This window comes from Amblyomma mixtum, chromosome 4 (genome assembly GCF_055824585.1).
Source record: "Amblyomma mixtum isolate Tamu chromosome 4, ASM5582458v1, whole genome shotgun sequence".
Taxonomy (NCBI): Eukaryota; Metazoa; Arthropoda; class Arachnida; order Ixodida; family Ixodidae; genus Amblyomma; species Amblyomma mixtum.
This window is the reverse complement of record NC_143015.1, coordinates 62888151-62914587: the sequence shown is the minus strand read 5'-3', so window position 1 is coordinate 62914587 and position 26437 is coordinate 62888151. Positions and strand designations below refer to the sequence as shown.

Here is a 26437-nt window from a genome sequence, read left to right as displayed (position 1 = left end):
AAAGTAACGGAGAGCGCTCCTTTTTCCCCTTTGTGTTGCTGTAGTTTCAACAATGTGGTACCTAATTGCTTGAGATATCACTCCTAACAAGGCCATTCGCACGTTCCCTAAGCCGCACATTCAGACACCGTGCACTTTATGCGTCTTAACAAACTGTCTAGTTGCGAGTGAAGGCTTTTTTCCCCCTTTGTGACTGTCTGTGGAGCTTGCGTTATTCACAATTGATGTTTACCAGCTTGCTCAGTTATCTTTCCTGAAGAAAATGGTTGATGCGAGCGTTCTTTCTTGCCTCACCGGCTGCATCGGTGTGACGTGCGACCACACCATGACTTGGTGGATGACGACTGTCCATCGCACGCTGTCCTCATCGGCGTCTTGCTCGCGCAGTGGATTCTCACTGATTCCAGCCTGGCCCGGCTGTCTGCACGGAGAGAGTTTGCCGTGACAAGTCGTATTGTACGCTGCTCAGCCGATCGGCCCTTGTGCACATAAACACACGCGAACTGTCCCGTTTTGAAAGCTGAACACGGGCGCGCGGTAGTGTCCAACGTCATATCACGTGACACATTACGCACACAGAATTAATTGCAGGCGCTGTATGCTACCTCGAGAAAATCGAAGATATGAAAGTGCATGCAGGGTACCACTTTTCTAGGTCAGTAAGCACTTATATGAACATGAAGGCGCAGCACCTTCATCATTACTTTCACGGCAGTTATTTTCTTTTTTCTAGCTAAATATGATCGCAGTTATTTGCAGGAGCACTCAACAAAGAGATAGGCTGTTTAGTTTCAGCATACTTTAGGCATTACGCTGTCACTGTGGTTTTGTTTAAGAGGTGCCTCGAAACTGCCACACACGACGCGTATATGAGAGCGACACTCAACGCGAGTTCGCTACTTTTTGTTGGGAAAAAATGATTCTTCAGAAAACACTAGGACATATCCCACATTATTATTACCCTCTTTAGTACGGCGACTCCAGTTAAGGACTATTTTTCTAGGGCCCAAACGTTTTAGATGCATACATGCCTCGGTAATATGGAAATTGGAACAATGGTCGCGGAGAACATTCCCATGCGCCAATTTGGTCGCTATGCTTTTCTCGACTACGCCAATTAGATATTTTGAGTATGCAACACCGGCAAAATGCAGTGGGAAATTTTGTGAATTTTTTTAGTAATAGCCTATTTTTAGGAGGTTCATGCTTTACACTCGTACCGTGATCGGGTGCGCATTACCATCACTCGTATTGCATGATTTGGTGCGAAAATTGCGCTTTCTAGAGCTCCTGCTACGTTAAGGACTGACTGAGTACAGATATCACTTAGCAGTGCGTGCGGTGTGGAAAGTCGCAGAGCCGAAACGCCATCACGCGTTTGATCATGCAGCCCCACAACATTTCAATCATAAATACTTCAAGGACAATACATACTGACTTCCCAAACATTGGTTGAACTTCCTCGTCACTGCCGGTCAGTATTTAGAGAAGAATACGTGTATAAGTTCCTATATTTTAATGATTTTTGTTTCTTTTTTCTTCACAATTTCTTACCCTTTTACTTACCGATGTTCGAAAATTGCAATATATGAAACGCAATGTCCTATTTTCCTTCAAAACACACCCTTCTTCAAAATTTTTATTCTGGTATTTTGTTTAATAAATGGGGAAAAATTCAAAACTGTAATCGCAGCTTGTTGAGAGAACAGGAATTATTAAAGGGAAACGGGATACATTGAGCCTTGCCGGAGTCGAGTGTTGTTGACGACCATTCTCGTGAATAAACAATTTTGAAATGAACAAAACAAAATAAGCGTAATAGTTGATTTCCAGAAAGAAAAACAATGAAGTAAAGCCTTTGTATCTTTCACTGGCAATGAGTTTTACGCAAACGCTTGGCATATGGCAGAAGAAGAATTCAGACAGGCGATATACCTATCTCTGGGTTTTCCATCTTACGCCCGTTTGCGTAAATGCTGTCTCTCTGTGTGTAACAATTATGTGAGCACAGAGGTGCGCAGTAGTTCGGGCAGTGCGCTCGCAGGCAGCATCTTAAGCTTATGACATGTACGCTAGATTCGCAGCAAGTTTTCAGGCTTTTACTGGTACCTGGCTATGCGCGGCGTTCGAGAGGCGTTTCGCAGCGTTTGAAGGGGCTTGGGGTATCTTACAGCCGGCGTTGTCGCTTCGGCGGACGCGGTTGTTGCGACGCGCGTCTTTTCTTGCAATCTTTCTTCTCACATCTTTCAACTCTCATCTGTCTGCATGTGGCAGCGAGTGTGACTCAGCCCGTAAAGTGGGCAGGCCCGTGCAATTTTCCTTCCATCCTTTCTACAGCCACAACAACAACAACACAGAACCAACGTTTGGGGTGTCTTACGGTAACTTATTCTACCCGACGACACCAAAGATTGCACTATGCGAGAGGCAGGGTGCTTCAGTGTGTGGTCACATACTCTCCCTGCCCTCCTAGCGCGCACCCCAAAGACGAAGTAAACGCAAGGCACGAGCTGGTTTTGGTCACGTGATCACGGAACGAGCTACGGGCGGGTCGTTGTGGGAAGGGCGTATCATGGCTATGCTGCAGAAAACATCCCTTCAGAAATCCTTTCCTGCCTTGCATTCTTCTTAAGCGGTGTATACGATGCAGCTCACACAATGACAAACAGTTATTCAATCATAGTGTTTTTCCCGGTAAGTTGTTTTCTGTAATGCACGAAGAGATTGGGGGTAGCTCTAAGGATATATTCAGATAGTAGCACTCCACAGATCGCAAAAGTTCTTTCAAACGACATTTGCATTTTGTATATGGCAAAGGGAAGTGTCGCAAAATGGAGTATGAAAAAACACGCTTAATAACTTCGAATATGCCTACATTTCTTTTTTAGTTATTTAGCAAGCGTATGTGTCTTCAACAGGCATTTTGATTTTTGTAACGTTGCTCGTTAGTGCCGCAGTTTAAATGATTAATGCGAACTAGTCGCTTTATGCATAGCTTTGGTCGTGAACTAATGCACTCGTATAGACGAGGAACGACTGTGTTTGCTAAGAAGTGGGATTTAAAGAAAAATTGCGCCGTCTTCCTTCCTCTCTGCTTATTCGCTGATACGGCCTTTTTTAAACAATTCATTCAAACTCGTGAAGTCACGACCTAACAGGATCAAGTGATCACAGTGTAGCAATGACAGGGAATGGTCCTATCGATTACTTTCAGCAATCGACGTGAGAAAGTTCTCTGCCCCACTGCAGCTTTCCCAGGAACAACCAGCGGCGGTGACAGTCGGGTTTAAATTTTTGACTGTTATTTATTATTTTTTAGTGTATGTAGCCTTTTTCTCATTAAGATGTGTTAAACGATCAGTACAGGTTAACAACAGTTTTGCCTCAATTGTCTCTGTATTCTGCGTAGGAGTATTACATTGTTTCGGCAGGCATAAATATGACTAGTTGTAATATATCATCAACATATTTTCTAATAAAAGCCATCCTCATCCCTGCTTGTCAGTTTTGGCGGTCAGGCCGACCTCTGGCACCTACGCGACGGACGCACTTCAGACGGTGCCGCTCACCCAGCCAGTAATTCAGGGAGCTGGTTTGGGACCGGCTCCTGTGAGTAAAAAACAATGCACAAACGGCACAAGTATACTTCACCAAATATCTTCGTTACGCTAAAAACGGTGCTTAAAAAACAACGACACACTAATAGTGGAAGAGAGACTAAGGGCTACTGGAAGGAACATTCCTGGGGTTATGGTCAATGAGCACGTATTTTTTCATTTGTAAGCTCGGACATGACATCTCTTTAAGCACCTTTCATTTTGACTGACAGCGACAGGCATTATCATCATTGTCATCATCATAATCAGCCTAACAACGCTCACTGCAGAGCAAAGACTTCTACCAAGTCTCTCCAATTAACCTTGTCATGTGCCAGGTGTAGCCACCGTATCCCCGCAAACTTCTTTACCTCCTCCGCCTACCTAACGTTCTGCCGCCCCATGCTACGCTTGCCTGCTCTTGGAATCCATCCTGTTACACAGCGGTTATCTCACCTTTGCATTACATGCCCGGCCCAAGCCCATTTCTTCCACCTGATTTCAACTAGGATGTCTTTAACCTGCGTTTGTTAATTCACCCACTCCGCCAGCTTCCTATCTCTTCACGGTACACCTACATTTTTTTGTCCATAGTTCACTGTATTTTCTTTAACGAAACTCTCTTTGTTAGCCTCCACGTTTCTGCCCCGTAAGTGAGTACCGGTAAAATACAGCTGTTGCATACTTTTTTCTTGGCAGCTATTGGTAAACTGGCGTTCATGGTCACATGAAAGGTTGCCTATTTTGGAGGGAACAAATCGCTTGCGCACTTATAAAATTATTTTGAATAAATCCTGGCCCTCTGCGCTGCGAAGCAACATTCTAATTCTGGCCATAACCTACAATTGCGCTCAATATTTCGGTATTGTGTACCTACGCCATATGAGGAATTTCTTTCGTGATTAAACTAGTGCTGTCGTTTCCCTGCACTACGATTTTTCCCACAAGTGTCGACAGGACTTGAGGATACAATACTGAGGGCCGACTACCTGTCATAACTTTTTTAAAAATCATTGGTGTATGGTAAAGAGGGCAAAACGCTTGTCTAGGACACGTTATGGCCGTGTTTCGGGCTGAATTCGTTAAAACTATGGATGACGTCTGGTTAAAAATGGTCTGGATGTAAGTACGTGCAGCGAAACTCTAAGAATTTCACGGATATTTTTTGCCTTCCAGGTCGCAGCGGTTGTTAGAGCTGCGGAACACAGTCCGGTCGTTCTAGACATGTGTTTTGAGCTCTGCACGAAACGTCCCACTGACTAGAAGCCAGCTCGCTCAAGCAGGCGAGTAAAACAGCGGCCACTTGAGTGCAACAACTCGGCTCTCATTCTATTTTTTATACCTCGTGAGGAGCAAAGCCGCATCGCATATGAAGCATTCCTTAGTTTTTCAACTTTTGGTCAACACGCCAGCTGGATTAAAGCAAACTGTTCCTTTGGAAACCTATTGCTTGGCCACTGCAGGCCCATCCATACACCTCCACAAGGTGAGCTATGAGTATATTAGAAAAAAACACTGGTTGTGCGCCTTGTGGCACATGCTGTCTCCGCTTCTTCATATCTTTTAAACGCACATATATAACCAGGATACTCAAGCTCACCTTCACCAAATTCTTGCACCTCAATTTCTTCTGACCGGTGCTGTGCGCGGTGACGCATACGTCCCAGACACGTCCCAGACGACCCAGAAAGCGCCCAGGGCGGCCGCTCTCATGGGCTGCTCAGTGGCTGGTCCATCTGCAGGAAAGAAAAACCGGAATTACTTTGGCACAATGGACAACTGTATTTGGTGTTAACTATTTCTGTCTGGTAAAGACAACCTATGGATATGAAGGGTGAAGACTACTGTAAACTAGAAAACCAACTGGGCGGTCGTTTCAGATGGCGTAAACGTACGTGTCGGAGTTCGTACGTAAGCGCTAGGCATTGAGAGCGAAGGAACGAGACCTCGTAGAGGCCCCAATGGGCCTCTTCGATTAACCGCGCTCGGGCAGCCCGCTGGCGGCCCGCAAGTTCGTCTCTGACAGGAAAACGCATCATGGTCACGTGGGCTGGCGGCCACCGGAACCAGCCTGCCGGCAATCACGGCGGCAAGCAAGGCGCGGATCACGGAGGGCAGATGCTCTAGCTCTAGCTTCGCGTTCTGCGTCTCATTGCTACGCACGCGTACGGTAGAAATAGGCTGTTTGGTATCGAAAACAACGACTTACAGTTATTGAGGGCTGCGTTCCGCCGACTGCAGAACATGCAGCTGATCAAGGTCGCACGCGTATACATCGGCAACGACAACGCGAGCGTGTGCATTTCGGTGCACTGTGTAAGCTTCAAGAAATCCTCAAAAGCATGCGATGAGCAATCGCAGTCTAATGTGTTTCAGTCGACACCACGGAAAAACTGCCCGTGCGTTGTTTATCAAACGACAAGCCGTACTCTCGGATTATTGCGTGTTTGCTTACTACGCAGTAAGTATATATATGACTGGTATGACCACCGACGATCGATCCTGGTGGACTCTGCTGTGGTCGTTGCGATTTCTACGCTCGTAACCTGCTTCCTGTAAGCTGTAAGCAGAAAATAATCGGGATACGTTCGTTCAACTGTAGTCTGTCGGCCGCCGGCTTTTGCTGCGGGCAAGGAACGCATAATCTCGACAAAAGCTCATATCAGCTTGTTGAACGTCCACCTAGAACAAGCGGGTGCACTGTATAAATTTAGCTGCGTATCGTTTCTGTAATAATACAGCTTTATAGCAGAGAACTGGCACTGGAATGAAAGGCGCTAGAATAAAGCCCTGTGTGTCGGCGCCTCTTGTTCCGCGTGTGTTTGCATGATGATCAGCGCTAGAGCTCGTTTTTATCTATTTTTTTAAAATGAGCCAAACGCGAGGAGGTGCATGCCTGCGGTACTTCTCAGATATTTTGAACATATGTGGCAGAAGGCCCGAGCATGAAGCTGTACAACAGTTGGCGAAGACAGAATCAGCACTTGGTCGGCGCGACAATTCTCTGTGCCGCAGAGATGTCTCGAGCAATGTGCTCGTGAGGGCTTTTAATAAAGGACTTGTTTCAGTCAAGCGTTTTTCAAAGCATATCCACTTTTGCAATGCGCCAAACGCAATGAAGACCATACGCTCCCGTATCGCGCTCAACCAACACTTCGTAAAACACGTTCAGCACATGCATATATACGCGCGTCTGAACGCGTACTCGGAACTGGAATCCGGCTGCTGTCGTGAAAGGCCTCGAACACCATCGCAATATCCGCCTGGCACACGGAATTAACAGCCGAAATATTTCCTGAATCAGAAGTATGCGATCGTAATATGAAGCGAGCTTGAGTGTGCTTGCGAGGTGGTGAGATGATCGAAATATGATCGCGCATACGCACGCAAAACATCAATAAACAGCGAGAACTACCGCAAAAGGTGCCATTGCAGGCGACACAGTCGATATGCACCGTGGCCTAGTCGAAACAAGCGCCTGCATCGCGCAAAACATCGCATGAAGAACCGCGGTCCTTCTAGTCCTTATAAAAATGGCCGCGCGAGCTTCCCGCTATCATACACCTCTCTGTCGTCTGCTAGCTGCCCGAGCGCTGCCAGCACAAAATCGTCCTGGCGAGTCTGGCCGCCGGCTGGCAGCCCGAAACCGCCCAGCCAGAGAAAAACGAACGCGTTCCGGGCAGCCACCGGAAGTGGGCGGAGCAACCCGAGAAAATCGAGCGCGCTCGGGCAGCCCGCAAGCAACCCGCGGACTGCCAGAGGCGGATAATCGAAGAAGCCCAATTACAGATCTGCCATAAGCGCGTTCATACGTTATCATACGAAATACTCACTTCAACGATAAATTCCCTAAGGAGGAGAAAGCACTGACAAACAGCAAATATACCGAAATAAGGCGCCGGTGTCCCAAACCTCACTTGGTTTCAAGATCGAAGAATGATGGATTCTTTACCTGGAACCCCTGAAAAAATGAAAAGGCAGAGGATTGCGCAATCAACAATAGAAGTCTGTTTCATAGAATAGATAAAACGAAACTTATCACAAAGAAAGTGCATTATCTCTGGGAGGTGACATGCTGTGACCGGGGACTAGTTTTGCGGGAGGTGCTTTTCGGCGTGAATTCCACCGAGGTGGTACTGAGGGCTTTCCGAGGCCGAAAGCATATTGTCTATTGAGTGTTTTCTGGCGGCATCGTGTGTTATTCCAGATCTATGGCTCCAGGTTACATTAAGACGCTTTTAATCCGGGGCTGTTTCTACCATCTCTGCTTTCTACTTTCTCCTGTGCTGTTCAGTTCATGCCAACCTGCCCAGATTTCTGCAACGCCTGCCAAGCTAATACCAACGAGGCCCCTTGCATTGGACAAGAGGGCATGGAATTCTTCCTAGGCTTACAGTCAAGCAGTTTTTGTGCTTTTTTTGTCTATAAACATTCATAATTGCTTCTAGGGTCTCAAGTGGCAGACGCGAGGTTCTGGCGCCCCCGCCTATGCCTGAGTAATGTAAAGGGTGGGCACAATCAATGGAGCATCGCGTTCATGTCAGCCACTTTTATATCCTTTAGATACCAGCCACTCCTTATTAGCTAGCGTCGCAATTCTTGGCTCGACTGGGCTTGCACTCAACGAGTAGCAGTTTTCCTTAAGTGGCGAAAAAAAAATTCATTGCTGCACAAGAACCTATTCTTGAATGCAACAGCGCCAAAAAGGCGTTCTCTTTGCCTTTCCCCCACTCGCTTCGTGATACGCGTCTTCGAGAGCTCAAGTAAACAGCAAAACCGACAGACAGTGCACGCAAATTCCGCCCTGCCAAAACACCTTAGCTTCAGATCCCTACACAAAATTACAGTCAATCGCGATACTAAAGGTAAACAAATCACCAATACGACATGTGCTGCATCTGAATAACGAAAGAGCGGGACGTAGGAAGGAACTCACCTGGTCATAGTAGTGTGACAAATGCTACAGGACTCGCTGCCGCCGGAAAGTCGGCCACTACGCGATGCTGGTATGCCACACGACCCAATGGCCATCGACCGCGGGAACAGCTCCGTGATGCTGACGCCTGCATCATTATGCAGAGTTTCAAAAGGTGCGGCCCATCACGACCCACTCAAGAGAGTGCGTTAAATATAAGCAGTGTTCCCACAATTATCAAGACTTGTCAGGTTATCCGCGCTTTCCGATGGGAGCCATTGCGCAGTCACTTATTGAGCAGGCAGGTGGAATTTAGCGATTGGTGGCTCGAGAAGAGCAACGTGTCCCGCACAGGCCAATCGCTGGCAGCAGCTTCCAATGCAGGTCAGTAGCGTATCGCTTAACGGCTTTACCACTGCGCCAGAGGAGTATGAGGACTCGCAGTGATATATGAATGTAATGCAACAAATGACCTGCATATATGCGAACTAACCCATTTGTCTTATGACATCTTACCCTTAAGGCGGTGCTTTATTGTCTACTCCAATCTTGTCTTATCTCTTCCATCTGCTTCTGTTTAGTTCAAGCCTACTATGGATGAGCTATAAGCTCGGGCGTGTCGCTAGCTGCGTCGTTGGGTTGCGCTGAAAGGCGGCTCAGGGCAGACTACGCAAAACGGCTCTCCCCGTGAAAATCTAGGTATTCGAGGCAACTCTTCAGACGGAAGTTTGACACAGCGCATTTAGTTCTTTCGGTCTTACCGCTGGGTTAGTCACTGCAAGGAAAACCTTCCGTCCCTCGCCCCCACCTTTTGTGAGGTTTTGAGCAGTTTAATTGAAGCCTTTGAAGCTTTCGGCATGATACATGCCGCATTCAGAAAGGATCAATGAATTAGAAAAGTCATTAATAAAGAATTTCTCAAGGCGGCCAATCTGGATAACTCATTTACCGGATGAGCACGTATCATTAAAGCCCCTCTTGATCATGCATTCCACTGAACTTCTAAAGTGCTACCCCTCTTGGACCTTGACTGCGCTCCGGTTTACGAATAGAGGATGGGGAAATTCATGCATAGCCGCAATAGCCATTAATCAAGCATATATGCTGAAGGGACTCCTGCTTTTGTTTTTCTTATTTGCCTCATAAATATTAACGTCCGTCGCGGCCGCGTTTCGATAGAGACGAAATACTAAAGGCGTCCGAGTGCTTTGCGGTGTCAGTGCACGCTAAAGATCTCCAGGTGGTCGGAATAGATGATGATGATGATGATGTCCTCAGGCTTAATTGCACATACCCACGGCGGGGGATTGGCCAGGGTGCATAGCGGATACAAACGCACCAGGCCACCGCAGCGGTCACGCGTGGTGCACCGCATTGACGTTGCACCGCAGGCGATTCAAACGACTAGGCCATCGCAGCGGTCTTGAAATTCATCTTCGGCCACGCAAATAATGACTGAACCCAAATTGGGCTAAACTGAGCCAGATAATCTTTGCCCAACTTTCAGAATAAAAAAAAACTGATGCAAAAGTGAAGGCGAACGACTCCGCTGGATATCCCCCGACAGCATTCTAAGCGTCTTTTCTAGTAAGGAGTTAGCTCTCGCGGGTCCATTCACATATACTTCAGAAACTTCTGATCTCTCTTGCTGAACTCTCAGAAATAAAACTGATACAAAAATTATGTGTATGACTCCAGTAGGGTATTGCCCGATAGCATTCTAAGCGTCTTTTGAGGTAGGAATTTAGCTCTCGTGGGCCCAGTGAATCCGCTTAGAACACTTCCGGTTTAATAGTTCTGCGTAGTAGCTAGCCCTGAATCCCTCACATCCACTACTATTGACGCGATGCGAAGCTGTCCGCCGAATAGCGTCGCATTTTCTCCCGCATCTAAACCAGGCGCTGCGCTCCAGTGCCACTGGTGTGGTCTTTAAATTTCTCTTCGGCACGGATCACAAATTCAACGGCTGACGCAAATGATAATTGAAATGAATCGGCCAATCTGAGTCCGGCAACCTTCGCTGAATGGTGAGAAATAAATCTGATACAAAAATTAGGACGCCCACTTGAGACACTTCGTGTGAAATACTCTGTGTAGTAGGTAGCCTTGCACCAGTGACACCCACTACGGCTTCCTGACGTGCTTCGAAGCTGTCTGCTGTGTAGCGTCACAATTTCTCCTCCCTCCAACCCGGGCGCTGTGTGCCTGTGAACCCGCCGACATGCCCTGTGCCAGTGGCGTGACAGCTTTTGAATAGCATAATATAAAATATGGCTGCGCGCAATCCGCACGTGCGTGCTTTTGTCTCCATAAGGAAAGTTAGTTGATGTGCGTGTGCGCACTTAAGGGGTCTAAAAACGGTCACTTATTTTCTGAGTAGGCTGACTGCCTGCTACGTTGGCCTGAACGTCGAAATTATTTTCTCTAACCATTCATGCGGAGCTGACAGGACAAATGCGAATGTGTGTGTCGTGGTGGCGATAACCACGCAACCGCGGTTGAAATTTGGCGCGTTAAATGACAACAGCACTAACCATTAGTCGCCATGTTCATCTAGAGGCGTAGGCCAGCAAGTTTAATAGTTTAGCAAAAAGGTTCATGCACATTAGGTGTTTCATTTTCACAACGCTTGGTGTTTTGATTAATGGGTCAAAGCTGCGATAAGAGCATACTTTCAATTGGGTATCCTCGTCCTGAAAATACAAAAAAAATATTTTTCTCTCTTCACACCAAAAATTTCCGTGGAAGCCTAACCGAAAAGACGCCGAGAATGTACCAATCGAAAGACCATATTCATGCTGCCATCTTCAGTTTCAGTGTTTTGTGCTAAAGGCTGTAAGCTTGTAGCACTTCACAAAGAATGAAGACGGGTAAAAGCATGTTAATCTGTAGAAATATTGTAATTGCCCTTATTCAAAGCCTGGAAATTTCTTTCAAAGGGAAGAACACCGCGCTGACCAAGAAGCGTGTAGAAGGAATTTAATTACCAATTCCCCCCCCCCCCCCCCCCCCCCCCCCCCCTGCAATCGGTACAAGGCTTCTGCTTACTTGAGACTACTCCCCCGCTAACTGGATGTGGCACTGACGCGCCGTCTGGGCACCCGCTTGTAGGCATCGCCCTAAAGCCATCACAGCATTTGCGACGACAGCCGCGAAAGGGGTGTTGCCTGCGAGAAGACAAGGTGTAGTTTTAGGATGACAGGCACCTCTACTGCAGCACTGCATTCACACTGAATCGTAAGTTTGCACGCACTCACGCGTTTTCGAAATAAGAAAGGACGCCCATCTCATTGCTTGTTTACCTGTCGATATACGATGTCGCTGTATCCAAGACAGCAAAGGGAGCAGTGACGATATCAACCACCGGGCAACATGTTAACCACCTACCAGGCGTGGGGTTTCGACCCCAGAACAAGATCTAGACCGGCATTACACCCAACGTAACGGCTGGGAAATCCTCCCACTCCAGATCTATAATTGTGTCAGCATGTCTCTCTCCACTCTATGTCCTCTCGATCTGATAAGGCTCTATCGCTGAGCGCGATAGAGGCTTGTTACAATTGTGAGTGAGGTTTATAAATGCGTGCCCTTTTCTTCCCAAAAATAGGTGGTAGTGTGTGCATGTGTTATCTTTTTTTTTCTTGTTTTGTCATTGTTGCACTGCTGTATTTTCAGGCATGCACCAACTCGCCCCACATCCCGTCATTCTGTAGAGCAGGAACGATCTGAGGTTTCACCGCGGATGTAAACTTACCCATCGCTGTTGGGTTACGTGGTGTTTACTGCCGACCCCGAAAGACGGCACAAACGGGCAATGTGCACGAAAGCTGGACTCTGTCTTCATGATGATGATGACATTTTTAAGGCGCAAGGACATCTGCGGCCGAAGAGCACCATGGCACAGGTTTTTTCCTTCAATCGAGGTGCGGTGAAAGACCCATTTGCCAAGAACTTCACTCTAACAAAGCCTATCACCAGGCAAGGGAAAGCTTGTACCTGGTGCCCGGCGGCACTGGGGATAGCACCCCGTTCCTCCCGCGTGAGAGGCGGATGTTCAAACAACTACGCCACCGCTGTGGTCTTGCAATTTCACTTCGGCACGGCTCAAACACAGCGGCTCACGCAAATGATGACTTAACGTGAATTGGACCAAACTGAGCCCGGCAATCTCTACTGAACGCTCAGAAATAAAGCTTGTACAAAACTTAGGTGAACGACTCCGGTAGTGTATTCCCGGATAGCATTCCAAGCGTCTTTTCAGGTAAGAAGTTAGCTCTCGAGGGTCCAGTGACATGGACTTGAGAGACTTCGGGTTTAATAGCCCTGCGTAGTAGCTAGGCCTGCACCCTTCATATCCACTAAGGCTCACTGACGCGCTGCGAAGCTGTCCACCGAGTAGCGCCACAATTTCTTCTCCAACGCGGGCGCTCAGTTGCAGTGAAGCCGCCAGCATTTGTTATGCTGGTGGCGTAACAGCTTTCGAATTGTGTACACGAGTCTGTGTAAAATATGGCTACGGGTAATTCGTACGTGAGTGCTTTTGCTTAAATAAGGAATGAAACGTTTAATATGTCCGCATTTCGCAACTAACGGGTAAGACGACGGCCATTTCACATGCGCAATAAGCTGACAGCTTACTACGCAGGCCTGAACTTCGTATGTATTTCCGCTAACCATTCAAGCGACGCTGACTGGACAAATGCGAATGTGAGCGCCGTGGTGGTCATAACCGCGTAACCCCGGTTGAAATGTGGCGCGTTCGATACCTACAGCAATGTCCACTAGTCGCCGCGTTCACCCAAAGGTGTACACCAGCAAGTTTAACAGCGTAAGGAAAAAGGGCCATGAATGTCATGTGTTCTATTTTCACAACGCTTGGTGCTTCAATTTATGTAGCAATGCTGCATTAGGAACAAGGCTTTATTTCCCCTCTTCCCCGCAGAAATTTGCGTGGAAGACTAACCGAAAATACGCCCACAATATACCAATCGAAAGGCCGAAGTTTATGGGTTTATGGATTTATTGGGGTTTAACGTACCGAAGCAACTCAGGCTATGAGGGACGGCGTAATGAAGGGCTCCAGAAATTTCTACCACGTCGCGTTCTTTAACGTGCACTGACATCGCACAGTACACGGGCCTCTGGAATTTCGCCTTCATCGAAATTCAGCCGCCGCGGCCGGGATCGAACCCGCGTCTTTCGGGTCAGCAGCCGAGCGCCGTAACCACTGAACCACCGCGGCGGGGCGAAAGGCCGATGTCATGCTGGAACCTACAGTGCATTGTACTATGCGCAGTAAGCTTGTAGCACTTCAGAAATAATGAGATGGGGAAAGAAGATAGTTAATCGGCAGAAATAACGTCACTGCCCGCTATCTATTGTCTGAAAATTTCGTTCAAAAGGAACAGAGTCACGATAAGAAGAAAAGTGCAGATGGAACAAGTGAGGGCCGCCAGAACTGAGACAGAATGGTGCCCTGATATTTCAGATATATTTACACCATCCACTTAATCGGAAATAGAGAAATGTGATCCACCACACTCCTTGGTTCCGGTGCCGGGCTGCTACTCACTTAAAACTACTCACCCTCTGTCTGGATTGTGGAACTGCCGCGCCGTCTGGGCACAGGGCTGTACCCGTCGGCTAAAAGCCATCACAGTGCATACGACGTGACCCACGAAACGGATGCCGTCTGCGAGAAGAGAAGACAGGAACTTAGGATTAAAGGCACCTCTGCTTCAATACAGCAATCACACTGAATTGTAAGTCTGCACGCATTCACGAGCATTCGAAATGAGAAAGGACACCCGTCTCAATGCTTGTTTACGTTTCAATATGCGGCGTCACTGAATCCAAGTCTGCAGAGATCCTGCGCCCTCAGTTATGGCACCAACTACCGGGAAAGAGGTTAACTACCTATCCGGTGCGGAGTTTTTGTCACCAGAAGAAGATCTAGATCGCGCATAGCGCCCAACCTACCGCCTGGGGATAAACCGCTCCAGATTCATGTGATCGGTCAGCATAGCTCTCTGTACATCGGACTAGTTTCTCAAAAACGCACTGGTGAGTGTGATGTACGTGCCACCTCAACTCCATAAGAATCACGACAGAAATGTTGCGACCATAATATTCAAAGCACATTTGCTCAACGGTCAGGGAAGAGAACGATGGGAGCGCTATGACAGATCCTTGGAATGACGAAATCATATTGATATGCAGCATGACCACCTCTTTCCCAGGAAACTATATACGCTTGTGAATGCCGCCCCGCACACCACACTGCGTTGCACACAGAGCGGTGCAAAGGCAACGTAGAGGTTAGACAAGAGAGAAGAACACGGACGGAGTCTCCAAGTTCAGAAGCATGTTCGAAATCCAAAATGCTAAAAGCTTCTTGCGAACATCGTAATACAACCATTGATATGCTTTTCGAAGAAACCGCGAAGAAAGCCCGAACTACCGCTTGTTGATAACACGCCAGTTCTGAGTAGGGTCACAGGTTGAAAGTCGGTAAGAATGGCCTGATCTTATGCTTAACTTTGGCATGTTATCTCGAATGCTAAAATATTTGGTTTGATCAGATCAGAAGCATTCGAGGACAAAACGAAGAGTTGAACCTTCCTCTTTTCCAAGTTGGTTTGGTTCGGTTTATGGGCGTTTAACGTTCCAAAGCGATTCAGGCTAGAATTACGCTGAAGTGAAGGGCTCCGGAAATTTCAACCATCTGGTGTTCTTTAACGTGCACCGACATCGGACAACACACGGACCTTTATAATTTCGTCTCCATTGAAACCTGACCGCCGTGGCCACGATAGAACACGCGTGCCATAGCCACTGAGTCACCATGGACTAACTTGCTGTTTTCCTCAAGTGGCCGGCAATAGAGCAGCCAAGGGAAACGCCGCTACATTCAATTCCCTTTTATGTGTTTAGCGGAAAACAGCACAAGAGAATGCAAAGAATACAGACAATGTGATCGAAACAAAAAGGACTGGTTTCACTATTCTTGGTGCTGTGCATGGAAATGCGGGTGAATAAATGTGGCGGTTAACTTGCCACTATTCTGATCATATTTACTAATAACGCACAGTTCCGTTTCAGTTACTTATCAAAGAGGCTGTTGTACATTCGTAAGTGTTACGTTCTAATGCAATCCAGAAGACAGGGACATGCCAGCCTCCCGCCTCTGAATTCTTTTTTTGCGACCCGGTGCTTGTGAAGCACTAATTATTTACTACAGGCATGCAGTAATGCGCTGCATACTCTCATTATACTCGCGTTAATGTCTTTCTTTTCAACCTTGCAAATACAGGCGCCGATCTATGGAAATCTCCTTTGCATTGCAACAGTAGCGCAAAATACACAGGGAAAGTGATTTGTCATACAAACTGCTCAAGTTAGTCGGTATTTCTACTTTACAAAACGGCGTAAAACTAGCATGACAAATTACTATTCCAATTAGTACACAGAACATTACTCATAGATGCCTCGTTCTACATCTCCGTACTTGATTCCATGCCATACCAAAATCATCATCGATTAACTCTCAAAGAATATGCATATCACGCCGACAGTTTTAGATACTCATTTTTCGCACTGGAAATAAAAGAATAGAATTGTTTGGATCCTTGTATAACTACTGCTCTATTATTGCAGAAATTTTTAACACCTGTAGAAGAACTAATACGCAGTAATTAAATTATGTTGACCCAGGTATTAGACTGCTCACATCATTGTATCAGACAGCATCTGTATAGGCACCCTACTAGCCCTGTATAGGTTTCATTTGGTTTAGGGAGTCAACATCCCAAAGCGACTCAGGCTCTGAGAGACGCCGTAGTTAAGAGCTCCGGAAATTTCGATTACCTGGGGTTCCTTAACATGCACTGACATCGAGCAGTACACAATCCTCTAGAATATCGCCTCCATCGAAATTCAACCGCCGCGGCCGGGATCCAGCCCCCATCCTTCGGGTCAGCAGCCGAGCTCCATAACCACTGAGATACCGCGGCGAATATTAGCCCCGTATAACAGCATGCATTTTTTATCGAGTAAGCTGTATCGTTCTTGTTTTATTATCTATTTGCATTTCTGTTCCACACTCAAGTAATTAATTTCTAACCAACACTGTATGGAAGTTTATGTGTCAGATATTTTTGCGTTCTAATCATGTGCCTATCCTGTGAAAATCCCATTGGGTTGGAGAGTACCTCAAATAAATAAATAAAACACGTCTAAATATGTTTCGTAGGAGTAGACAATAATTTGGTGCCATCTTCAACATGAAAATGGCCATTGGGAATAACGCAAGAGCTACAAACACAGACACAAAGGGGGAACACAGTGCTTACTCGAAACTTAAGGGTTTCTTAAGAAGCTTCGGTATATACGCACACAGACACACAATCGACCAACCCAGAGCACTCATGTGTAAACCACTGCGCGGAAAACTTGCCATGCATTCGTTATCCGTGTATCTAAACAATCTCTCTTGCAGAAAGGCTAACGTAAATCCGGTATTTTGATATGGAATACGCCTCCTCTATTTCTAGTCAACCACCCCGGTGGCTCAGTGAATACTGCGTTCGGCTTCCGACCCTAAAGACGCGGATTTGCTGCCGGCCGCGGCGGGCGAATTTCGCTGAAGGCGAAATTATAAAGGCCCGTGCACGTTAAGGAACTCGAGGTGGTCGAAATTTCCAGAACACTACGCTACGGCGTCCCACGTAGCCTGAGTTGCTCCGGGATGGTAAACCCCAATAAGCCAAATAAACCAAACTATTTCCAGTGTTAGTCGATCTCAGTGACGGAGCAGAACGCTCGTTCTTCAAAGTAATTGAGAGTGTTACTTTTCCCCCTTTTATTTCGAAAGCAATACTACTCCCAAGAACGGCGTTTAGCGTAGCGGTGGGCACTTGGCACGTTTGACCTTTAGAATGACCCCTGACGTCATACCATGCCTAGTGACGGTACAGCATGACGTCATACCAGGAGCGAGAGACGGGCTAGCAACTCGGCTCGTCGGGCAACGGCGGCCGCTTGGCACGGCGCGCCGCGCTCTTCCCACAAGAGGCGCTGCATGTGCAGTATAAAACACCTGCTTTCGCAACCTACCAGGCTTAACCAAAGCTAAGCCCCCGCCAATTTTTTGTTGCTGTAGTTTCGACAATGAGCTGCCAAAATGCTTGAGGTATCGCTCCTAACAAGGGCATTCGCATGTTCCATAAGCCGTACATTCAGACATTGTGTATTATATATTTTAAGCCCTTTAGTTGCGAGTAAGCGCCGTGTTCCCCCTATGTGTCTGTTTGTAGCGCTTGTGCTGTTCACAATTAATGTTTACCACCTTTCTCAGTTATCTGGCTTGATGAAAATGGCTGACGCATGCGCACCTGCCTCGCCGGATCTATCGGTGGTGATCCTCCACGCACTTGGTGGATGACGACTGTTCATCGGGCGCTGTCCTCGTCGGCAACTTGCTCGCGCAGTGGATTCTTGCCGATTCCAGCCTGGCCCGGCTGTCTCCACAAAGACAGAGTGCCCAGAAAAGTCCCGTTGTACCCTGCTCGGCTGATCGGTCCTTCATTCAAATTCAACCGGCAAGGCAGGGATCAAACCCTCTTTTTTCTGATAAGCAGCAGAGCACCATAACCACTTAGCCACCGCGGCGGCCACCACGCACTTTTCTTGCTCATTAAGCATGAACATGGAGACGCAGCACGTTCAGTATTAGTTTCACAGCAATTATTTTCTTTGTTAGCTTAATACGATCGCAGCTATTCGAAAGAGCACCTAATAAGGAGATGGAAAGTTTAATTTTTTTCTCAATATTAAATCTTCTCATTCAGCATACCTTGGGCATTACACTGTCACTGTGCTTTTGTTTAAAGGGGCGCCTCGAAATTGCTGCACGCTGCGTCAATATGCGAGCGACACTCAGAGCAAGTTCACTACTTTTTTTGAAGGAAAAAATTGATTCTTTGAATCCTTTTTTCAGGATCTGCTGTAACAAACTATAAAATATTGCCCCATCAATATTAACCTCTTCAGTATGGCGACTCCCGTTATCGACTATTTTCCTAGCGCATAACAATTTGAAACGGCCTCGGTAATGTGGAGGTTGAACAATGGCCGCGGTAAAAATGCCCAAGGGGCAATTCGGTCGATATGCTTTTCTCGACTGCGACAACTACATAATTTGAGTACGGAGCACTAGCGAAACGAAGTGGGAAAGTGTGAATTTTTTTAGTAATTGCCCATTTTTGGGAGGTTCATGCTTTACACTTGCAGCGTGATCCTTGGACGCGCATTACCGTCAGTCGTACTGCATGATTGGCTATGAAGATTGCGGTCACTAGACCTCCTGTTACGCCGAGGACTGACAGGTTACAGATATCATCTAGAAATGCGTGGGGTACGGAAAATCACAGAGCGGACACGCCATCACTCCTTGAGCCGCCCTGACGATCAGGAACTCGAATTTATTCCAGCTTACACCTTCAAAGACATCGTTTTACTCTATCAATCTGGCCATGGTCTTTATCCCCGCCCGTGTAAAGGTCTGTCAAAGGCGGAGGAGCGGCTTCTGCTCCGCTTGTATACTAATACTTTGCTGTGCCCGGCAGCTCTGAAACACTTCGACCCTTCTTTCTCGGGCAGCTGTCCGCACTGTGCGGAGAAGTCTTCGGACATCTACCACATAGTGTGGGCCTGCCCCTCCAACCCTGCTTTCCCCCCTCACCCCAACCCAACCCGGGAGGACTGGGAGGCGACCCTGCTCGGCTGCTCTGACCTGCAGGCCCAACGGGCCTTGGTCTTTATTGCACCAAGCCTGCCTTTTATACCACAACCAAGCCGTATCAACGAAAGCGTAAACGTTGTACATATAAAACGGCAATTCATGCGACCACTGGCAATATAGTAACGCTGATCATAACAATCTAATCTAAACAGAGCTTGGGAGGCCAACTTATTTTCTGGCCAGCAGAAACACATCAACCAAGGCTAAAAAAGAAAAAAGAAACAAGGCACTGGGGCATGACAAATCCACACTAACGAATTATGAAACGCGTGATGAAGGCGAAACAGAGCAAAAAATCGAACGACTATGAGATAAAACCACGTGAAAAAAGATAACCAACAATAACCCGGCAAAAAAAAAACATGACCAACAATAACGCGGAAAAACATGACCAACAATAACAATAAGGAGGGATGAAGTCTGAAGATACAGCACCTAGCGTCAAGTGATAAAAACTGAAGATCATTCCTGAAGAACAGTCGTCTTAGCGTCGAAGAATCTAGAAATTGTAAAACACCGAAAGAAAGGACGAAATAAGAGCACAAAACCAAGGGAAATCTGCGAACTACAAAAAACCTTCTATAAAAGACATCTCGGCGCTGCTAAGCATAATGGAAGGCCTGCTAACGCATTTGTTGCCAGCTTTTTCGATGAAATATGCCTCAACAATTTCTCTCTCAGTTTTATCTTTCCCACTCTTTAAAAATCTAGCTTTCTCGAATTCGGGACGGCAATTAGAACAGCTCTTGCAGTGGTCCACCAGGAAGCTTCTTTCGTTGTTGCGCAAGTTTCGGGAATGCTCACTTGCACGCTCATTAAAACAACGACCTGTTTGCCCGATGTAAACGAGGCCACAGCTAAGCGGTATCTCATAAACCACTTGTGTCCTGCATTGCGTGAACTTTTTTTGGTGTTTTATGGTGCAAGCCGGCCGCTTTTCTCTGTTGGTCATGGCACAAAGTCTTGAAAGCTTACAAGGCGCGGAGAATACAACTTGAACATTATGTCTGCTCGCTATTTTCTTAATGTTATGCGACACCTTGTGAATATACGGTATTACTGTTACTGATGAATGCGATACCGGCTCCCTGATGCAAGTGAGTTGCTTGAGTTTCTGCAAAAGCATTTCGCACACCGCCGAAATTAGACAAGGCGGATAACCTGCCTGTTTTAGCCTTTCAACTTGAGTGCGAAAGCTTGTGGACAACATGTGGGGGCAAGATTTGTTTAAGGCAGATTGCAGGGAGTTAGAAACAATCGCGCGTTTTACAAGCTTTGAATGAGCGCTGTCAAATGGTAGCAAGCCTTTCTTAGAACGCGGGTTGTACAGCCAGCAAAGACCTTTGTCCGGAAACATTAACTTGATATCTAAAAACTGGAGTTGCGTGTCCGTAGGGACCTCCTTGGTAAACGTGAGACCCTGGCCGTGGCTTGAAAAAACGGACACAGTCCTCGTGACGGCAGCGTCTAGATCCTGTTCCGGAATGTCCTTCAGAATGACCAAGAAATCGTCGACATACCTGTGTATGGAAACTACATGAGGGTCACTGATATTTCTGCTGATGTCCGCTCCTACCACTGAAAGGAAGAGTTTTTTTTTTTTTGCCGGGTTATTGTTGGTTATCTTTTTTCACGTGGTTTTATCTCATAGTCGTTCGATTTTTTGCTCTGTTTCGCCTTCATCACGCGTTTCATAATTCGTTAGTGTGGATTTGTCATGCCCCAGTGCCTTGTTTCTTTTTTCTTTTTTTGCCTTGGTTGATGTGTTTCTGCTGGCCAGAAAATAAGTTGGCCTCCCAAGCTCTGTTTAGATTAGATTGTTATGATCAGCGTTACTATATTGCCAGTGGTCGCATGAATTGCCGTTTTATATGTACAACGTTTACGCTTTCGTTGATATGGCTTGGTTGTGGTATAAAAGGCAGGCTTGGTGCAATAAACCCCAGTTGAAAGTTGGCGTCAGTCCTGTGTTTTGTGGGCCTTGGTCGGGCGAGCCTGGGCGGCGGCCGATGCCACTGGGGTCCCGAACTAGGGACCTCCACCTAGTATTTGTAAGGGCTGGCCCCCTCTGGGTCAGCTCATGCATAACCTCCTGTATTATACCTGTACATAAATGTTTTCCACCACCACCACCACCTACACGCGTTTTATTGACCGCTTATTCCTCCATGCAGCGCCATAATATTTCAAACACAAATACTGCAAGGACGTTGTATACCGAGTTCCCAAATATTGGTCCAACTTCATCGTCATTGCCAGCCAGTGAGCACAAAACATCTTTATATGTTCCTTATTTTTTAAAAGAATTTGGTTTGTTTCACTTTCCCAATTTTTCAACTTTTTGTTTGCCAATGTTCGAAGAAGTACAACATGTGAAATGGAATGTCCTATTTTCCCTCAAAATACACCCTTGTTTGTATTTTGAATTTTTGAATACTGTAATTACTGCGGAATATATCGCAACTATCTAATGTATTCGCAACTTATTGAGAGAAGAAGAATTATTGCAGGAAAACGGACGTACATTGAGCCTTGTCGCAGTCGAGTGTTTTTGAGGAACTTTTTCTTGAAGAAACAATGTTGAGTTGAAAAAAAAAACAACAAATGCTATGAAAAATAGTTGGTGATTTCCGAAATGAAAAAACAATAAACTAGCGCCTTTGTATCTTTCACTGGCAGTCAGCTTTGTGTTGCAAATGTTTGGCGATTTGCAGCAGCTGACTTCAAAGACAGGCGATATACCTATCTGAGGATTCCAACCTTACGCCGGTCGGTATAAACGCGGTCCCGCTGTATCTAACAAATATGTGAGCACAGATCTGCGGAGCTGTTCGGGCAGTTCACTCGCAGGCAGCACCTTATGCTTAAATGTATACTGGATTCCTAGACCATTTTCGGGCATTCACTGCTGCGTGGCTACGTGCGGCGTCTGAGAGAGTCCAAGCGTTTGGGGTGTCTTACGGCCAGGCCACCTACCCGATGACAGCAAAATTAACATTGCACTGTGCGAGAGGCAGGGTGCTTGAGTGTGTGGTCACATACTCTCCCTACCCTACCAGCGTGCCCCTCACCCGAAGAAGATGAAGGAAACGAGAGCCAGGAGCAGATGGTTGTCACATGATCGCGCGTTATGCTCTGCAGTATAAGACATCGCTTCAGAAATACTTTCCCGTCTACCATACTTTTGAAGCGATATATACTATGCAGGTTATACATTGACAGAAACAATTATTGAAGCATAGTGGTTTTCTCAATAAGTTGTTTTCTATACTGCGTGAAGTGATTGCGGGTAGCTGTAAGGATGTCTTCAGATAGCAAGAAGAAGAAATTCGCACTACAGAGATCGCAAAAGTTGTTTCAAACGACATTAGCACTTTGTATATGGGAAACGCAAGTGTTGAAAAAATGGAACATAGAAAAAAACTAGCTTAATAACTTCGAATATGCCTACATTTTTTCATGATCACAAAATGAACAAGGGAGGGGAAAACCTCCGGTTGCTTGAGCCAATGTTTCGACAAGGGGACTTGTCTTCGTCTGGGCAAGACAAGTCCCCTTGTCGAAACATTGGCTCAAGCAACCTGAGGTTTTCCCCTCCCTTGTTCATTTTGTGATCGCCAAGGACCATCTACCACACCCTCTCTCTACCGTGGACATTTTTTCATGGTTATTTAGCAAGCATATTCGAATCTTAAATAGGATTTTTGATATTTGTAACGTTGCTTGTTAGTGCCGAAGTTTGAATGGTTAATACGAAATACTCGCTTTATGTATAGCTTTGGATTTGATGGTTTGGTTTATGGGGTTTAACGTCCCAAAGCGACTAAGGCTATGACAGACGCCGTAGTGGAGGGCTCCGGAAATTTCGACCACCTGGGGTTCTTTAACGTGCACTGACATCGTACAGTACACGGGCCTCGAATTTCTTCTCCAAAGAAATTCAACCGCCGCGGCCGGGATCGAACCCGCGAACCGATGAATTCGTATAAACGAGAGAGGACTGTGTTTGCTAAGAAGTGGTATTTAAAAAAGAAAAAAATTGCGCCTTCCGACTACCTCTCTGCATATTCGGTAATAAAGTTTCTAACCTGTCAAGTCACGACCTAAAAGGATCAAGTGCATGGTCACAATGCAGAAATGAAAGAGAATTGTCCTATAGATAAGTTTCAGTGATCGACGTGAGAAAGTTGTCTACCCCACTGCAGCTTTTCGAGGAGCAACCGCCAACGGGTGTGACATTAGTTTAATTTTTTGGCTCTTATTTTTAAATTTTTCGGGTCTTATTTTTAAATTTGTTAGTGAATGTAGCCTTTTCCTTATTAAGATGTGTTAAATGACCAAGAAAGGTTAACTCCAGTTTTGCCTTCATTGTCTCCGTATCGTGCGTAGGAATATTACATTGTTTTTGCAGGCATAAATATCACTAGTTGTAATATATCATCAACATACTTTCGAATAAAAGCCATCCTCACCCCTGCTTGTCGGCTTTGGCGGTCAGGCCGACCTCTGGCACCCACGCGACGGTCACACTTCAGACGGTGCAGCTCACCCCGCCAGTAATTCAGGCAGCTGGTTTGCGACCGCCTCCTTTGAGCAGAATGCAATTCAAAAACGGCACAAGTATAATTCACCAAATATCTTCGTTACGCTAAAAATGATGGTTAAAAAACAACGACAAACAAATATTGGAAGAGACACCAAGGAATACTGGAAGGGACATTCCTGTGGTTACGACCAATGAGCACGTATTTTTTAACTTGTAGGCTCTGATATCACATCTCTTTTAGCCCCTTTCATTTTATGACTGACCAAGAAAGGCATTATCATCATTGTCATCATCATGATCAGCCTAACAGTGCTCACTGGAGAGCGAAGATCTTTGCCATGTCTCCAATTAACCTTGTCATTTGCCAGGTGCGCCCACCGTATCTCCGCAAACTTCTTATCTCATCCTCGCACCTAACTTTCTGCCGCCCCATGCTACGCTTGCCTTCTCTTGAAATCCATTCCGTTACATTAATAAGAAGCAGCGGTTATCTTGCCTTCGCATTACATGCCCTGCCCAAGCCCATTTCCTCCTCCTGATTTCGACTAGGGTGTCATTAACCCGCGTTTTTTTCCTCACCCGAGCCAGCCGCGTCCTATCTCTCAATGCTACACCTATCATTTTTCTGTCCATAGCTCGCCGCGTTGTCCTCAAGCTCAACTCCCTTCGTTAGCCTCCATGTTCCTGCCCCATAGGTGAGTACAGTTAAAATACAGCAGTTGCATACTTTTCTCGTGAGGGAAATTGGTAAACTGGCGTCCTGATCAGAAGCAAGATTGTCTATTTTGGAGGAAACATATCGCTTGCACACCTATAAAATCATAATGAATAAATAATGGCCCTTTGCGCGGAGAAGCAGCGGTCTAATTCAGGACATAACCTGCAACAGCGCTCCATATGTCGATCAATTTGAATTCTCGACTACGCATGGCACCTGAGGAATTTCTTTCGTGATTAAACTGGTGCTGCCGTTTCCCTGTACTACGAGGTTTCCCACAAGCGTGGACAGGACTTGGAGATACATTACTGGGGGCCAACTATTTGTCTTGGCCTTTTGAAAATCATTGGTATATGGTAAAGACGGCAAAACGTTTGACAAAAACGCTTGTCTAGAACGCATTATGGCCGTGTTCGGGCTTATCTCGTGAAATCTAGGGATAACATATGTTTGAAAATGGTCTGGATGTAAGCACGTGCAGTTAACCTTACAGAATTTTATCAGCATTTTTTGCCTTCGTGGTCGCAGTGGATTTTAGAGCTGTGGAACATAGTTCGACTCGTTCTAGACATGTGTTTTGATCTGCAGATTCGGCTAGTTGGTGTAGATTCATAATGGTGGTTTAACAGCGCTGACAGACACAGAGCAAGAAACAGTCACGACACACACACCAGCGCTGAACTTGCAAGTGATTTTTTATTAGGAAGAAGCACGTTATAATATACACACACTAAAAAATAGCCCATATGCGAAACAAATCCTAGTGCTGGTAAAATGTAAAACCGCTTTCATATACGAAAGCTGAAGCATTTCCTATTGTCCGGAAGGATAAAGGGTGCGTGTGTACGCCATCTGTCATATTATCTCGTCGAGAAATGAAAATGCCACATAGTGGGTAGCGGTTCTGGGGATGCACACATGCTTTTAAAGCGTTTTAACATTTACCAGCACTAGGAGATTGTTGACTTTCACATGTGCGCTGTTTTCGTATGACGTGCTTCTTCCTAATAAATAATCAGTTGTAAGTTAAGCGCTGGTGTGTGTGTCTTGTTTCGTTCTTGGTCTGTGTCTGTTTGCTCTGTTCAACCATAATTATGAATGCGTTTTGAGCTTTGCACGAAGCGTCTTACTTACTAGAAGATAGCGCGCTCTTGCAGGCGAGCAATATGGCGGATATTTGAGTGCAATTTTGGATACTATCTGAGGTGCAAGGACGCATCTCATATGAAGCATTCCTTAATTTTTCAACTTTCGGCCAACATGCCAGCTGGATTAAAGCAAACTGTTCCCTTATAAAACCTCTTACTTGGTCACTTCAGGCCCACCCATACACCTTCACGAGGTGAGCTTTGCTCATATTAGAAAAAAAGTGTACCAGTGAAAAGTAAAGAAAATTTGAGCTCGGATACAATGGTTGAGTGCTTTGTGGCACAGGCTCTCTTCGCTTCTTCGTATCTTTTAAACGCACATTTATAACAAGGATACTCAAGCTCACCCTGACCAATTTCTTGCACTTTGAATTTGTTTTGACGGGTGCGCTGCGCGCGTGACGCGTAAGTCCCAGAAACGTCCTAGACGACCCAGAACTCGCCCAGTGCGGCCGCTGTCATGGGCTGCTCAGTGGCTGGTCCATCTGCAGGAAAGAAAACAGGGTTACATTGGCACAACGGACAACCCAATGAACACTGGTATTCTCTTGGACGTCCCATCGACGTTCTAAACGTCCACAGGACGTTTAATGAAGTTTCAGTGCTCTTGAGAACTGCATTTTGGTGTTAACAGTTCCCGTCTGGTAAAGGCAACCCATGTTAATGAAGGGTGAAGACTACTGGAAACTATGAAACTAATTGGGCAGTCAGTC

The 26437-nt window shown here is 46.2% G+C and overlaps 1 protein-coding gene across 3 annotated transcripts; it reads right to left on the bottom strand.

Annotated features, from left to right (window-relative positions):
* Positions 1-294: 294 nt before the first annotated feature.
* Positions 295-26388, bottom strand: LOC149346603 (uncharacterized). 3 transcript variants are annotated; one of them, XR_016292422.1, is made up of 8 exons: positions 26072-26388; positions 23785-23899; positions 17913-18033; positions 14098-14203; positions 11560-11678; positions 8533-8659; positions 5197-5332; positions 295-421 (listed from the first exon to the last, which is right to left on the bottom strand). XR_016292422.1 is itself a non-coding variant. In XM_089586515.1 (7 exons), the coding sequence occupies exons 3-7, from the start codon at positions 17962-17964 to the stop codon at positions 7545-7547; spliced, it is 417 nt and encodes a 138-aa protein (XP_089442641.1). In that variant the 5' UTR covers positions 17965-18033; positions 23785-23899; positions 26072-26388; the 3' UTR covers positions 7007-7544. The 3 variants fall into 3 exon arrangements, 1 of the variants encoding a protein (XP_089442641.1); XR_016292423.1 differs by lacking the exon at positions 295-421 and adding an exon at positions 3347-3607; XM_089586515.1 differs by lacking the exons at positions 295-421; positions 5197-5332 and adding an exon at positions 7007-7557.
* Between the last annotated feature and the right edge of the window lie 49 nt (positions 26389-26437).